The sequence below is a fragment of the Seriola lalandi genome, unplaced genomic scaffold, assembly GCF_002814215.2.
Source record: "Seriola lalandi dorsalis isolate HSWRI2012SDOR001 ecotype SW California unplaced genomic scaffold, Sedor1 jcf7180002054582, whole genome shotgun sequence".
NCBI lineage: Eukaryota > Metazoa > Chordata > Actinopteri > Carangiformes > Carangidae > Seriola > Seriola lalandi.
In genome coordinates this window covers 1,376,453-1,390,919 of record NW_019525135.1, presented here as the reverse complement: position 1 = coordinate 1,390,919, position 14,467 = coordinate 1,376,453, and the positions used below count along the sequence as shown (strand labels likewise).

Genomic DNA, 14,467 nt, shown 5'->3' with positions numbered 1-14,467 from the left:
ATGGGGAGTTTGGAAGCAGTGTAACTCAGAAATTTACAAATTACATGCTGTGAGGACCATCTTTAACTGCTGAAAAACACATTTGGACATTGTATCAATTTTAAAAGCATCTGAATACAGGTGTCTTTTTGGACACTTACAGTGAGCATAATTTTGGAAAAAACCAAAGGTAGCATGAACCAGCAGGGGTGCAGCTTCACTTTCTACATACCCCTGAAACAGCGCTCATCATCCCTTTCATGTGTTTCAGTGTGCAGTAGAGCACAGCCAGTCCTACTGAGCTTGAATACCTTGGGCCTCAGCCAGTGACAGACGTATCTCAAGTGTGGCGGATGTGTTCTAATTAAACATGGGGGATTTTTAATGAAGGGTGCAATAAAAGGCACATTGGCTCAATAACTAGTGTTTTTTCAGACCAGTCATTCATATGTGTAATACAAGTGTGCTTTATAGACAGGGTAGACTGGCTGCACATCTGTTCTTTTGTTTCCGAAAGAGGAGTGAGCAGAGGTTGATTCCCGTGCTTTGTTGCATTTGCTGGAGGACAAATAGAGTGACCTATCTTGTATGATTACACATTTCATTATCAGCAGTGTACTACTGACTAATGGTAGTATATGATCCTTCAAATTAGTTTTTCTATCATTGTGGACTTTGTATGAATTTGCAACACTTTCTCCTTGAATTTATGTTCATATACTAAAAAATTGCATCCATAAAATATATTTTAAGAGAAAGATAATGCTGTCCAGATTACTTTTTTTTAACAACATGAGGAGATATTTTTAATGAACAAAACTGAAACATTTTTGAATGTATCTGTATGTATCTGCAAAATGTTCTGTGACACTTTGTTTCATATATTTCATTTAAATGTGCTGAATCAATGAAGGAGTTAGTGTTTCTTCATCTGTCAAACGTTATTCCAACTTTGCAGGTTTCTTGCTCAATCTGGGGTATGCCAACTTTTAAGACTCCTCTGAGTCAGGCAAGAAGGAAAGAATGAGCTGTGTTATCCAACCAATCAATCACTGATCCATGATCTAACTTTCTAACTTGATGATTTCACCTGACTATTGAATCCTCACTTCTTTTTTTTTTGTAAAGTTTAATTTGACTTTTTCTTTATTCCATTTGTATTACTCTTGCATATGTCTAAATATTTTAAGTATGACATTTTAAATTAGCCACACCTTGCCACTTTTTGTCCAGCTTTTTACAGAGATAACAGGGGCAGATTTACCACTAGAAATTTGTATTTTTTTAAACAGTGGATCTTTAGTGACACACAAAGGTAAACAAAATGAGCTTCTCTAGTTGCAACTGTGGACTTTGTCAGCTGAAATGAGGACTATAGCCACCAGGTTTTTATTAACTGTAGGTACCATGAGCTAACACTAACGCTTAGTTTTTAATGTATTCCAGCTTACTTGTTTTCAAAAGATAGGTCTGTAAAATGCTCAGTTATGCACCACATCTTACCCTCAGAAGAAGATGCTGCATATGCTCACTGCTGACCCCATCTGGTTAGCAAGCCAATATTAACTCTCTGCTTCCTTTCCACCCCCCCCACCCCCCCCATCTTCTGTCAGGTAAAGTCTATTTTATTTTTATGTCCCAAAATCACAAATTTGCTTTACAATCTGTATAGAATACCCTCTTCCAGACTCTGTTAGCACGTCACCACAATCAATGCATTCATCATTGTGTGATACTCTCTATTTTTGCTATGTTTACAGAGAGTGCATAATTAAAATTTGCAGTTTACTGGACCATTAGTATATTGATTAATTAATACTTACATAATTGACCATTAGTTATATGATAATGACTTCTAACTAACTTTAATCAATTAAGTAATTATTATGGCCATTATAGTGTATAGATTGAATGTTTCTTTAGGTATAAAATATCTGCTAGAAGGGCAAGAATAAAACTGCATAACCTGCATAACAGTAATTTCAGTTTCAAATTTTTGGGGCTGCAAAAATCCCATATGAACTTGGAGCCAAACAACTTCAGATAAATTATTTTTTTCTCTCTATTGCTCTTGTTTTTCTCACTGATTCATGTTTTTTTTTTATTTAAAATTGTTCTCTCTGGCTATTTAAAAAAAAAAAAAATCAAAGCTAAGTCATGGTCATAGCTGGGGGTAATGTGAGAGCAGTGCGACCTTGACTAACAAGAGTGCACAAAACTATAAATATAACATTTCGGGGATGAAAGTAGTTCACACACATACACAAGTCTGAAACATCCTCGGGGCAATGCAGCCCTCTTCTGGTGTGTCATTCATATTGCATGTACATTATGAGAAAATGGCAAGTCACTCTCAATAGAAGTCAATGGATTGTACTTTCACTATTAGAAATATCATGTATGTAAAACCCCAAACCATAACCCTCCTGTTTTGGGAGTCTCATATGCAGGATGTGGTCACCATTCGAGATATTACATACCTGATTATGCAGTCACAGGCCAAGGCAGCAAGGCAATCTCATAATTACAGGTTTGTATGTGCTAGAGTGTATAACCAAAAGCTTAAATAGGTGTGTTAAACTATGAAAAATGCATAGATATGACATCAAAAACTGGTTAAAGTGTCCAATCAGAAATCAAAGACCTTTAAGATATGACACGTGAGAAGATTTATATATTCTGTGTCACCATTCAAACAATACAGATGATTGTGGACAGCTCCTCTTTTCCAATGTGGGTATCAATTTACCATTGTTTTCTGATGAAGTGATTTTCAGAACAAGATAGAGTTGCACATGATGTGCAGAATCTTGCCAGGATGTGTTTCTTGTAAGGTTCTCAGATGTCCAAAAGCCAGGTTTTTCTCCTGATACTTTCATGTCCACATTATGATGTATTCATTTGAATTCCCTTAAAAGTCTTGGTGACAATCATAAACCTTGTTGTTGACAATTACAAATACATTTTTTTCAAAGGTTCAGTTCCATTCAGTCATCACAAATCTAATATATAGCATATCCATACCAATTATTCTGAATGTTCAAATCTATTAACTATGAAGATCATCTTCATAGTTCAAAATGTTTAAAAGCTCCAGCATTAATGGTTGGTCTCAGACAGAACATGAATCATTGTTCTCCAGCATCAAGATCATGTTACCTCCATACCTTTAGCTTTTGGCACCACAGTATGTTGACACTTGCTCCTTCATTCACACTGAACAATGGCATTGGATATTTACTATATCTTGCTGAATCATGCAATGCTTTTACTTTGAAATAAATATTTGGTACATTATTGTTTTACATTTTGAAAATGTTAACAATGCCACAATGAAGAATATAGCATATAAAGAAGCCTTTACAAAACAAATGCATTGAATGGTAACTGCAACAAAAATGCCAAATCATATAGAGACACTCTTGACCCTAAAATCTTTATGATTGGTACTTTAAATAAAACGTAAATAAAAATGTAATTAAAACAAGAAATTTCAACATCAAATGTGGAAAATACTGAAAAACTTTCTCAATGTTTGACACACAGCACATATCTTTTTACCACATGACACTGTACTGGTAAATTTCATAATGTACATTCATGTGTTTTTTTGGTTCATTGCTACTTGCTTTTTTCCACACTTGATAGGCCAGTAAAAGTTATTAGTCAAGTCAGTGTACTATAACACTATAATATACTATAAGTCAATGAGCATCTGTGCCACAGCCAGCAGTGTTAGTGAAAAGACTGCCAATGAGCCCATCGTGGGTCGAGGACGACTGCTTGATGTTGTCTCTGAAATATTACAAAAAACATAAATATTAATCAGTGAAATTCTCTGGATTGAAACAAATTTTGCAAGTTCAAAATGAATGTTCAAAAGGAAGCTACATCCCAAACTTGAGCCCGGATTTTGCTTTTATATTTAGAAAAATCGAGGCATTACATATATGACATATTAACGTGCATTTCATTATTTAACAGATTAATAAATGTAAACCATGAATTCAAAAAGTCTGAAATAAAACTAATAACTTACGTGCAGATACACTGCCTGGTATAAGGTTCAGGGTAGAAGAGTTGCTGGAAAGTTGAGTGCTGAATTGCGTAGTTGCACTGCTTGCAGAAGGAATTGAATTTTTGTCCTTGAACACAAGAGTCATGTCGACAACCACTGATCCGCTTCTACAGAGACAAAGAGCGAGAGTAAGACTTTATAACAGCAACTGACCAGCACATGTTTGGCAAACATTAGTTAGTGATCGAAATTTGGTCTTACCTGAAAGCATTAATGAAGGAACGAAGGAAAGATGATCCATACAGCGTTTTGGCCGCTTCATTTACCTAAAAGAGAACATATCAATTTAATATAAAACAAATGGTATGTGGGCTCAGTCTGACTAGGGGACTTGAAACTTGAAGCCAATTAGAACGGAAAAAAATACCTTCTAATACAATGAAATAGTCATTGTATGAAGTGTGAATTATGGAAATTCATATAATAATTTTTAAATTTGGCTGATGTATATTCAAACATCTAAACTCTTTGACCACTTTTGTGGCTTAAGTCAAAAAACCCCATTGAGGATTTCAGCAACATCTTACCTCTGTGACCACTGTTGTAGCCAAAGACTGAAATGCAGCTGAGGATGAGTTGGAGAGAACTGATGTAAATGTTTGGTTGAGACTGAACTGAAGACCCAGAGTTCCCTCACTGGAGGTAGGAGGATCTGTTGATGCAGAGGTGGTTGAAATAGCTGGTGCAGCGGTGGAAGAATTTGTTGAGGCAGCTGTTGTATTAGGAGCCGCAGTTGGAGCATCTGTAACATTGGGAGCAGCAGTTGGAGCCGCTGTAACATTGGGAGCAGCAGTAGGGGCGGCTGTTGCATTAGGAGCCGCAGTTGGAGCAGCTGTAGTATTTGGAGCTGTTGATATAAACATAAATTGCAGTTAGGAATAATGCAGGTTTTGATGTTGATTACAGTTACACAAAATCATTGCATACTGTCTACTTAGTAAAGTCAACTGGTAATGATGTATAGACTGTGGTAGACTGCATTACCAGTAGGTGGTATGGTGGAGATTGGTGGTGAGGTTATGTTAATTGGTGAAGAGGTTGGATTGACTGGTTGTGAGGTCATGTTAACTGGTGGTGAGGTTGGATTGACTGGTTGTGAGGTTGCATTGACTGCTGTTGAGGTTGAATTGACTGGTGGTGAGCTTGTGTTTACTGGGGATGAGGTTGTGTTGACTGGTGGCGCAATGATTTTGATTAAGTTAATAAAATAAAACATTTTCATCACAACTGATCAACGTCTATAACAACTGATTGCTTTTAGGCAGAATATTTAATTGATTGCACAAGCGGTGTTTAACTTGTTGTGTCCTGTTGTTCCATTGATTAGAACTGGTGATTAGATACCTTTGTCACATTTACTGGAAGTTACACTGAGTTGTGAAAAGTGTATTGTATTTGGTATATTGTGTTGAGTAATCATTAAGTGACAGTATTTATGGCAGTATAATCTGAACAGAGATAAAATTTCATGGTTCCTGGTTGTGTCATGATAATACCTGCTGAGGGAGTTGTAATCATCAGTGTTGAAGGTGCAGTTGTGGCTGGGGCTTCAGTTGGTGCCACCACAACTGAAAATAACAAATATCAAATAGGTGTTGTCTTTTAATACATTCTTGTCATCATACATTCAGTATTACAATAATAATGACATTTGGTATTGATATAAAGTCTTACCTTCTGCAACAACAGTTGATGTGTTGACACTGAGGGAAAAATTAGAGCTGGAAGCAGCAGTCTTCAATGTTTGAGCCGCAGAACTGGCATTTGGTAGTGTAGTTGCATTATTGAATATCAGCTCAGCATCCACAACAACGGATCCTTGACTGTAACAGAAATATTGTTGAAGTTATTTTTTACTGCTGTAACCTTATTTGAATATTGTAGGCATTGTCATTTAGCTAAAGCTCCAGGACAAGGATGATATATGATATATTTATGAATAAAATATTATTTAATTCCATTCATAAAATACTGAACACTGTTTTCTAGTACCAAAAAAGAAATTAGAACATTCTTTTCATTGCTATTATTAACAAAAGACAGAGCAATACAATAGCAAACAGGCAAAAATAACTTTTTTAAATAACAAAGTTAGCAATGATTTATACCTGAAGCCGTTGATGACAGTTCGATTGAAGCTATGTCCGAATTTTTGTGAATAGACTGCATTGAGCTGTGAATGAATTACATTTAAAAAAAAGTTATAAATTGTCAAAATACATATGAGGCAAGAAAATTGATATTACCTTTTTATACAACAGTTAGTTCCAACCAAGTAATTTGATTGGACGAGAGGCAACAGCACTGGGACTTTTAACTACATGTATCACGCCGCTTTATAGGTATCCTATTAACCGTTAATTAGCATTACATTAATGGTGATTATCTATCTTGGATTGTTCAAAACTTTGCACCACAAAGATGAATATACCACCACATGCCACTAGGACAGTATCAATGCTATACGGCATTAATTCTACAAGCCTCTGGACTATACTGGAGGGATGCCTCATTTGGCTTCGTCTAACACATCGGTCCAAAACCTCTCATAGGTGTTCAACTGGGTTGAGATCTGGTGACTGTGAAGGCCACAGCATGACTCACATCATTTTCATACTCTTCAAACCACTCTGTGACCCCTCATGCTCTGTGGATGGTGGCGCTGCCATCCTGGAAGATACCACTCCCATCAGGACAGAAATTTTTAATCATAGGATAAAGGTGATCTCTCAGAACAACTTTGTATTTATTGATTTACAGTGACCCTTCCCTCTAAGGGGACAAATGGACCCAAACCATACCAGTAAAATCCCTCCACAGCATGACAGAGCCACCAGATCCCCTCACTGTAAGGTTGAAGCATTCAGGCCTATACTGTTCTCCTGGTGTACACCACATATGCTCTCACCCACTAGTCAACAATATGATAACAGATAACTCATCTGACCATATCACTATTTTCCACATCTCTGTATACAAGTGTCTATGGTTTTTGCACCACTGAACTTTCAAATGTGCATTCATCTTGGTAATGGGGGCTTTATATGCTGCAACCTTAATATAACATCCCCCTCTATGTAATTGTCAACGGATTGTTCTTGCTGACACAGTCTGACAATGTCCTGCATTGACATTCTCAGTCACCTGAGGAAGAGTTGCTCTTCTGTTTTTCCTTGTATATAGCGCTAATATATGGACATCACCCTCATCAAATGTGTTGTCAACCACAATGTCTGACCCTGTTTACTAACGTCTTTTCCGTAGAGCTAAATGCAGATGTCACTGTTCTTATTGAAACACTAGTCAGTTGAGCAGTCTTTGTGACTGAAGCACCTGCCATCTGTATCCCAACAATGAAAGCTCTTTCAAAGTTACTTAGATCTTTATCTCTTGTCATCTTGATACAAAATCAGAATCAACTGGGCCTGTATTTTTATATCTGCCACAGAGCATGATGGGTTGTTAATTGTTTAATTGTACCATGCAGTGTACGTGTCTGAAAGCATCTGCATTCATTATGTTTCTCTACTTATTCATACAAGTTTTTCTTTTAATTTGTCAACTGTCTGTATATGAACTTACCGCTGTGGTTACTTTGTCTTCTAATTGGTTAAACTCTGATGAGGATTTGTTTGTCAGCTGTGGATTAAAAGTTTGCTGCAACTTGAATCCCAACTTAATTTTTGGGTCTGATGTTGTGGCAGCTGTTGTGGTTGCAGCTGGCGTGCCAATAGTTGTGATTCCTGGTGCTGCTGATGTTCCATTAACAGGAGGAGAACTTGCATTACCTAGAAATGTATTAAATATTTATTGGTAATAAATATGATGACAGAACAATTCAAGTTGCAAACCCATTAATGACAAACGACTATATTTAGTATGTCAAGGAAAACCCCACATACATATGCATATATATAAATATATATATATATATATATAAGTTTAACATTAATTTGACATGCTAAATATCAGATTTACACTGGATCAAAGCATAAATATTGAAATTGAAGTCATTTTGAATCCAAAGGTACCCAGCAATTGTAGCTCCTTGTAGATTTTGAGATACTACCATTAATATCATACGATATTTAGGATGATATGTGTGTGTGTGGGTGTGGGTGTTTGTCAGTGGTTGGGAAACCTCAAAAAGGAACAAAGTAATACCCATAAACCCCATAGAAATGTATGGAAGCTTGTGCTAATGCAATTAAATTTCTCCTTAAAAGTAAATTGGAAATTTTTTTTCATGACTCTATCTGGTCATTAAGCGCATGAATGATTTTGATAAATGGATCAGAGGAAACTATATTAAGTGTTTTTGTGAAAAAATAATAGAATGAGTAACCACATGTGACTAATGACTACAAAAAAAAGAATGTTAAGAAAAGCTTGCACGGTAGCCTCAAACATTCACAAATTTTAGCCCAGCTACTACTTTAAGTGCTGTAAAACAAATTATGCAATTATATAGTGGATACAAATGGGTTAACAAATACAGACATTGCACTGCAAGCAATGTCATGGATACTAATACTGCAGTTAGATTTTTTAGTGTTACTGCCATTTTACTCACAAAAAGATAATATTTCATTGACTGATGGTCACGTTTTTGTGATTGTGAGGAAAAATTAAAGAAAGTGACCATGATAGAGTGGAACAGATTGCATTACCTGGCAATAACGTTGTGGTGATTGTAGTTGGTGAGGTTGCATTGACTGGTGGTGAGGTTACATTGACTGGTGGTGAGGTTGCATTGACTGGTGGTGAGGTTACATTGACTGGTGGTGAGGTTACATTGGGTAGTGGTGAGGTCATGTTGACTGGTGGTGAGGTTACATTGGCTGGTGGTGAGGTCATGTTGACTGGTGGTGAGGTTGAATTGACTGGTGGTGAGGTCATGTTGACTGGTGGTGAGGTTGAATTGACTGGTGGTGAGGTCATGTTGACTGGTGGTGAGGTTGAATTGACTGGTGGTGAGGTCATGTTGACTGGTGGTGAGGTTACATTGGCTGATGGTGAGGTCATGTTGACTGGTGGTGAGGTTACATTGGCTGGTGGTGAGGTCATGTTGACTGGTGGTGAGGTTGTGTTCACTGGTGTTGAGGTTGCGTTGACTGGTGGTGCAATTGTTTGATTAAGTTAATTGTTGAATAATGATTAAGTGACTGCATTATCTGAAAGTTTAAACTCAACAGAGATGAAATGTCATGGACTTATTGTGTCATTATAATACCTGTTGAGGCAGTTGTAATCATCAGTGTTGAAGGTGCAGCTGTGGCTGGGGCTTCAGTTGCTGCCACCACAACTGAAAATAACAAATATCAAATAAGTGTTGTCCTTAATACATTATTGTCATCATACATTCAGTATGTGCTTATGATAAACATATACAAAATTTGACATTTGGTAACAATTTAAAGCCTTACCTTCAGCAACAATGGATGATGTGTTGACACTGAGGGAAAAATTAGAGCTGGAAGCAGCAGTCTTCAAAGTTTGTGTTGCAGAACTGGCATTTGGTAGTGTAGTTGCATTATTGAATATCAGCTCAGCATCCACAACAACGGATCCTTGACTGTAATAGAAATATTGTTGAAGTTACTTTTTAGAGTTGTATCTTATTTGGCTATTGTGGCCATCGTTGTTTGACTAAGGCTCCATGATAAGGAGGAATTATATATTTGTCAATGAAAAACAATATCCATTCATAAAAACCTGAACATCTGATTTCTAATAGTAATGATAAACCATGTATGATAGCATTGTGAATTAAATTTTATATTACAAAAACTAATCAAAACAATCTCTTCCATTTCCATTACAACAATACCAAAGACAAATTAATACATTAGCAAAAATACACCAAGTCATGTTGTATACCTGAAGCCGTTGATGACAGTGCGATTGAAGCTGGGTCCAAATTTTTGTGAATAGACTGCGTTGAGCTGTGAATGAATTATATAAAAAGATATATATAAAATTTCAAGATAAACATAAAGGATCCTTTTTAATTGTCTGTTTATAGTATAAACATTTTTCATGAAATTTCATTACTGTTTTAAAAGAGGATGATTTTTTTTCCGTTACATTAAACCATGACAATACATTTTTTCTGACTACATTTTTAAAAATGTTTGGAGGTCATGTGTTAAATCTGACATCTCTAAATATTTTTGGTTAGCAATATTTTAAGGGAAATGTATTTTATAACAGTATTAGTATTGACTTTTTATATCCCATCGTCTTCTATAGTGTCTTGACAAATAATTCCCACTACAAAGGTCAAAATTATATCTATGTTGAGAATCTTGTGCAAAACTTTCTTAAGGAAACAGTGTCTTTTTAAATTCTGTTATCTAAAATGTCCAAGTATTATATGGAATCTTAAAAAAAAGAAGGAACAAAACAAAAGGCAATAGACCAATAAAATACATATATATTACTTACCGCTGTGGATACTGTGTCCTTTAATTGGTTGAACTCTGGTGAAGATTTGTTGGTCAATTGTGGAGTAAAAGTTTTCTGCAACTTGAATTCCACCTTAAGTTTTGGCTCTGGTGGTGGGGCAGGTGTTGTGGTTACAGCGGGAGAGCCAGTAATGGTCAATATTGGTGGTGCTGACGTCCCACTTGCAGGTGGAGAACTTGCATTACCTAGAAATATAAAATATTTTAAGGAGGTGGTGGTGAAATTGTAGCAGTCAAATTATATTTATAAATATAAAAACTGGTCTCAGTGCTTGTGATGCACATATTGTAGCTTCCTTCTTTAGTGTACCTGACATTTAACTGAGTAGATGATAGTATTTCATTGACTAGTTTTTAAGTCGTTGTGACAGTAAGGAAAGTTAAAACCAGTGGCAGTGATAGATTGGGAGAGAGGTTGCATTAATTTTGTAATTTGAAAGCTAGCTAGCAACCAGGTATTTAAATTGACAGATTAACGTTATATTGTCTGTTTGTCGCATAATACTATGACACAGAAATAACATGAACCAGAAAGTTATTGTGAAGTGTGTGTGCACGCGCATGTGTGCATGCATTGCACTTAAAATAAACATGAAGATAGAAGAGGAGGATTGCTGACAGTGTTTTACATCACAACATAAGTTGCTGCAACTGAAAATAATACAAAAAAATATACAAAATTAATCATTTCAATTTTTATTAAATAATTTAATGAAATTTGCTTATGATTATCAGTTTGTATAAGCACACCTATCACACAATAAAATATTAATCAATGTTGTTGTGATTGTAAGAACATTTAGAGACAGTGGCAAATATAGACTGTGGGAGAGATCGCATTACCTGGCAATAACATTGTGGTGATTGGAGTTGGTGAGATTGCATTGACTGGTGGTGAGGTCATGTTGACTGGTTGTGAGGTTATATTTATTGGTGGTGAGGTCATGTTGACTGGTGATGTGGTAATGTTGACTGGTGGTGAGGTCATGTTGACTGGTGATGTGGTAATTTTGACTGGTGGTGAGGTTATATTGATTGGTGGCGAGGTCATGTTGACTGGGGGTGAGGTAACATTGACTAGTGTTGAAGTTGCATTGACTGTAGGTGAGGTGATGTTGGCTGGGGTTGAGGTTGCATTGACTGGTGGTGAGGTCATGTTGGCTGGGGGTGAGTTTACATTGACTGGTGCTGAGGTTACATTGACTGGGGGTGAGGTTACATTGACTGGTGGTGAGGTTACATTGACTGTAGGTGAGGTCATGTTGGCTGGGGGTGAGGTTACATTGACTGGCAGTGTGGTCATGTTGACTGGTGGTGTGGTCATGTTGCCTGGTGGTGAGGTAAAGTTGGTTTGTGTTGAGGTTGCATTGACTGGTGTGGAAGTTCCAGTGACTGTAGGTGAGGTCATGTTGGCTGGGGTTGAGGTTGCATTGACTGGTGTTGAGGTTACATTGACACTAGGTGAGGTCATGTTGGCTGGAGGTGAGGTTACATTGACTGGCAGTGTAGTCATGTTGACTGGTGGTGTGGTAAAAGTGGTTTGTGTTGAGGTTGCATTGACTGGTGGTGAGGTTGCATTGACTGGTTGTGAGGTTGCATTGAGTGGTGGTGAGGTCATGTTGGCTGAAGGTGAGGTTGTATTGACTGGTGGTGAGGTCATGTTAGATGGGGGTGAGGTTACATTGACTGGAGGTGAGGTTGCATTGACTGGCAGTGTGGTCATGTTGACTGGTGGTGTGGTCATGTTGCCTGGTGGTAAGGTAAAGTTGGTTTGTGTTGAGGTTGCATTGATTGGTGGTGAAGTTCCAGTGACTGTAGGTGAGGTCATGTTGGCTGGGGGTGAGGTTGCATTGACTGGCAGTGTAGTCATGTTGACTGGTGGTGTGGTCATGTTGCCTGTTGGTGAGGTAAAAGTGATTTGTGTTGAGGTTACATCGACTGGTGGTGAGGTTGCATTGACTGGTGGTGAGGTCATGTTAGCTGGGGATGAGGTTACATTGACTGGAGGTGAGGTTGCATTGACTGGGGGTGAGGTTGCATTGACTGGTGTTGAGGTTATATTGAGTGGTGGCGAGGTCATGTTGACAGATGGTGAGGTTACATTAACTGGGGATGAGGTTACATTGACTGGGGGTGAGGTTGCATTGACTGGTGGTGAGGTTGCATTGACTGGTGGTGAGGTCATGTTGGCTGGGGGTGAGGTTGTATTGACTGGTGGTGAGGTCATGTTAGCTGGGGGTGAGGTTACATTGACTGGAGGTGAGGTTGCATTGATTGGGGGTGAGGTTGCATTGACTGGTGTTGAGGTTGCCTTGACTGTAGGTGAGGTTATGTTGGCTGTTGGCAAGGTTGCATTGACTGGTGGTGAGGTTTCATTGACTGTAGGTGAGGTCATGTTGGCTGGGGGTGAGGTTGCATTGATTGGTGGTGAGGTTACATTGACTGGTGGTGAGGTTATATTGAGTGGTGGCGAGGTCATGTTGACAGATGGTGAGGTTACATTAACTGGGGATGAGGTTACATTGACTGGGGGTGAGGTTGCATTGACTGGTGGTGAGGTTGCATTGACTGGTGGTGAGGTTATACTGAGTGGTGGCGAGGTCATGTTGACAGATGGTGAGGTTACATTAACTGGGGATGAGGTTACATTGAGTGGGGGTGAGGTTGCATTGACTGGTGGTGAGGTCATGTTTGCTGAAGGTGAGGTTGCATTGACTGGTGGTGAGGTCATGTTAGCTGGGGGTGAAGTTACATTGCCTGGAGGTGAGGTTGCATTGACTGGGGGTGAGGTTGCATTGACTGGTGTTGAGGTTACCTCGACTGTAGGTGAGGTGATGTTGGCTGTAGGTGAGGTTGCATTGACTGGGGGTGAGGTTACATTGACTGGTGGTGAGGTTATATTGACTGGTGGTGAGGTCATGTGGTGGTGAGGTGATGTTGACTGGGGGTGAGGTGATGTTGGCTGAGGGTGAGGTTGCATTGACTGGTGGTGAGGTCATGTTGGCTTTTAGTGAGGTTGCATTGACTGGTGGTGAGGTTGCATTGACTGTAGGTGAGGTCATGTTGGCTGGGGTTGAGGTTACATTGACTGGCGGTGTGGTGATGTTGCCTTGTGGTGAGGTAAAGTTGGTTTGTGTTGAGGTTGCATTGACTGGTGGTGAGGTTATATTGACTGGTGGTGAGGTCATGTTGAGTGGTAGAGAAGTTGCATTTCCTGGTGGTGATTTCATATACATTAATTTCACTTTCAGAGTTTTTGGTTGTCTTCACTTCAAATGACAGTTGCTTTAGGAACGTTTAACACATAATTTTTATTACAATTGATTATGATGTATAATATTGAAATAATAAATTGGTAATAGAGAAGTTGTAGGCAGAGAATTATCAAATGTTTATGCGATATTTTGCACATTTTGGAGTGGTGCTGAGGTCATGTTGAGTTGTAGTCAGGATGCATTGACTGGTGGTGCAATTGCTTAAGGCAATTAAATAAAACAGGCATGTTTAGGCATGTCATGACAACCAGGTTGTCATGACAGAAAGTTACACTGAATTGTGATATAACATTGTATTTGTGTTGAGTAATATTTAAATGACAATATCATGTCCTTTAAGTTGAATAGAGTTAAATTTCACTGATACCTTGAAGACGATTATTTTTTCCTTGACTTGTCGTTAGATTGTTGTGTAAGAACATTTAATGACAGTGGAATTGAAAGATTGTGATAGACTGTGGGAGACGTACCTGGCAATGACATTGTGGTGACTGGAGGTGGTGAGGTCATGTTGACTGGCGGTGAGGTCATGTTGGCTGGTTGTGAGGTTGTGTTGACTGGCGGTGAGGTCATGTTGGCTGGTTGTGAGGTTGTGTTGACTGGCGGTGAGATCATGTTGACTGGCGGTGAGGTCGTGTTTGCTGGTGGTGAGGTTGTGTTGGCTGGTT

At 38.3% G+C, this 14,467-nt stretch overlaps 2 protein-coding genes across 2 annotated transcripts in view; both read right to left on the bottom strand.

Annotated features, from left to right (window-relative positions):
- Positions 1–2,249: 2,249 nt before the first annotated feature.
- LOC111664004 (uncharacterized) lies at positions 2,250–13,255 on the bottom strand. The gene is made up of 14 exons (XM_087177150.1): positions 11,368–13,255; positions 10,505–10,710; positions 9,938–10,002; positions 9,484–9,632; positions 9,291–9,362; positions 8,728–9,171; positions 7,640–7,845; positions 6,166–6,230; positions 5,732–5,880; positions 5,554–5,625; positions 4,585–4,904; positions 4,259–4,323; positions 4,019–4,164; positions 2,250–3,774 (listed from the first exon to the last, which is right to left on the bottom strand). The coding sequence occupies exons 1-14, from the start codon at positions 13,253–13,255 to the stop codon at positions 3,677–3,679; spliced, it is 3,945 nt and encodes a 1,314-aa protein (XP_087033276.1). The 3' UTR covers positions 2,250–3,676.
- Position 13,256: 1 nt separating this feature from the next.
- LOC111664020 (uncharacterized) overlaps positions 13,257–14,467 on the bottom strand; it is a 6,390-nt gene continuing 5,179 nt past the window's right edge. Inside the window, exon 5 of the mRNA XM_087177149.1 lies at positions 13,257–13,738. Within this exon, the coding sequence (XP_087033275.1) occupies positions 13,257–13,738 (482 nt within the window). The remainder of the gene's footprint in view (positions 13,739–14,467) is intronic.

Bases quoted from the DNA above. Each gene is read 5' to 3' on its own strand.
- LOC111664004 (XM_087177150.1), bottom strand. From the start codon at position 13,255: ATGACCTCACCACCAGTCAATGCAACCTCACCTTCAGCAAACATGACC. The intron at 10,003-10,504 runs GTAAGTAATATA...ATTCATTCACAG, and splicing joins AGGACACAGTATCCACAGCG to CTCAACGCAGTCTATTCACA. The intron at 5,881-6,165 runs GTATAAATCATT...TTTCTGTTACAG, and splicing joins ACTGTCATCAACGGCTTCAG to TCAAGGATCCGTTGTTGTGG.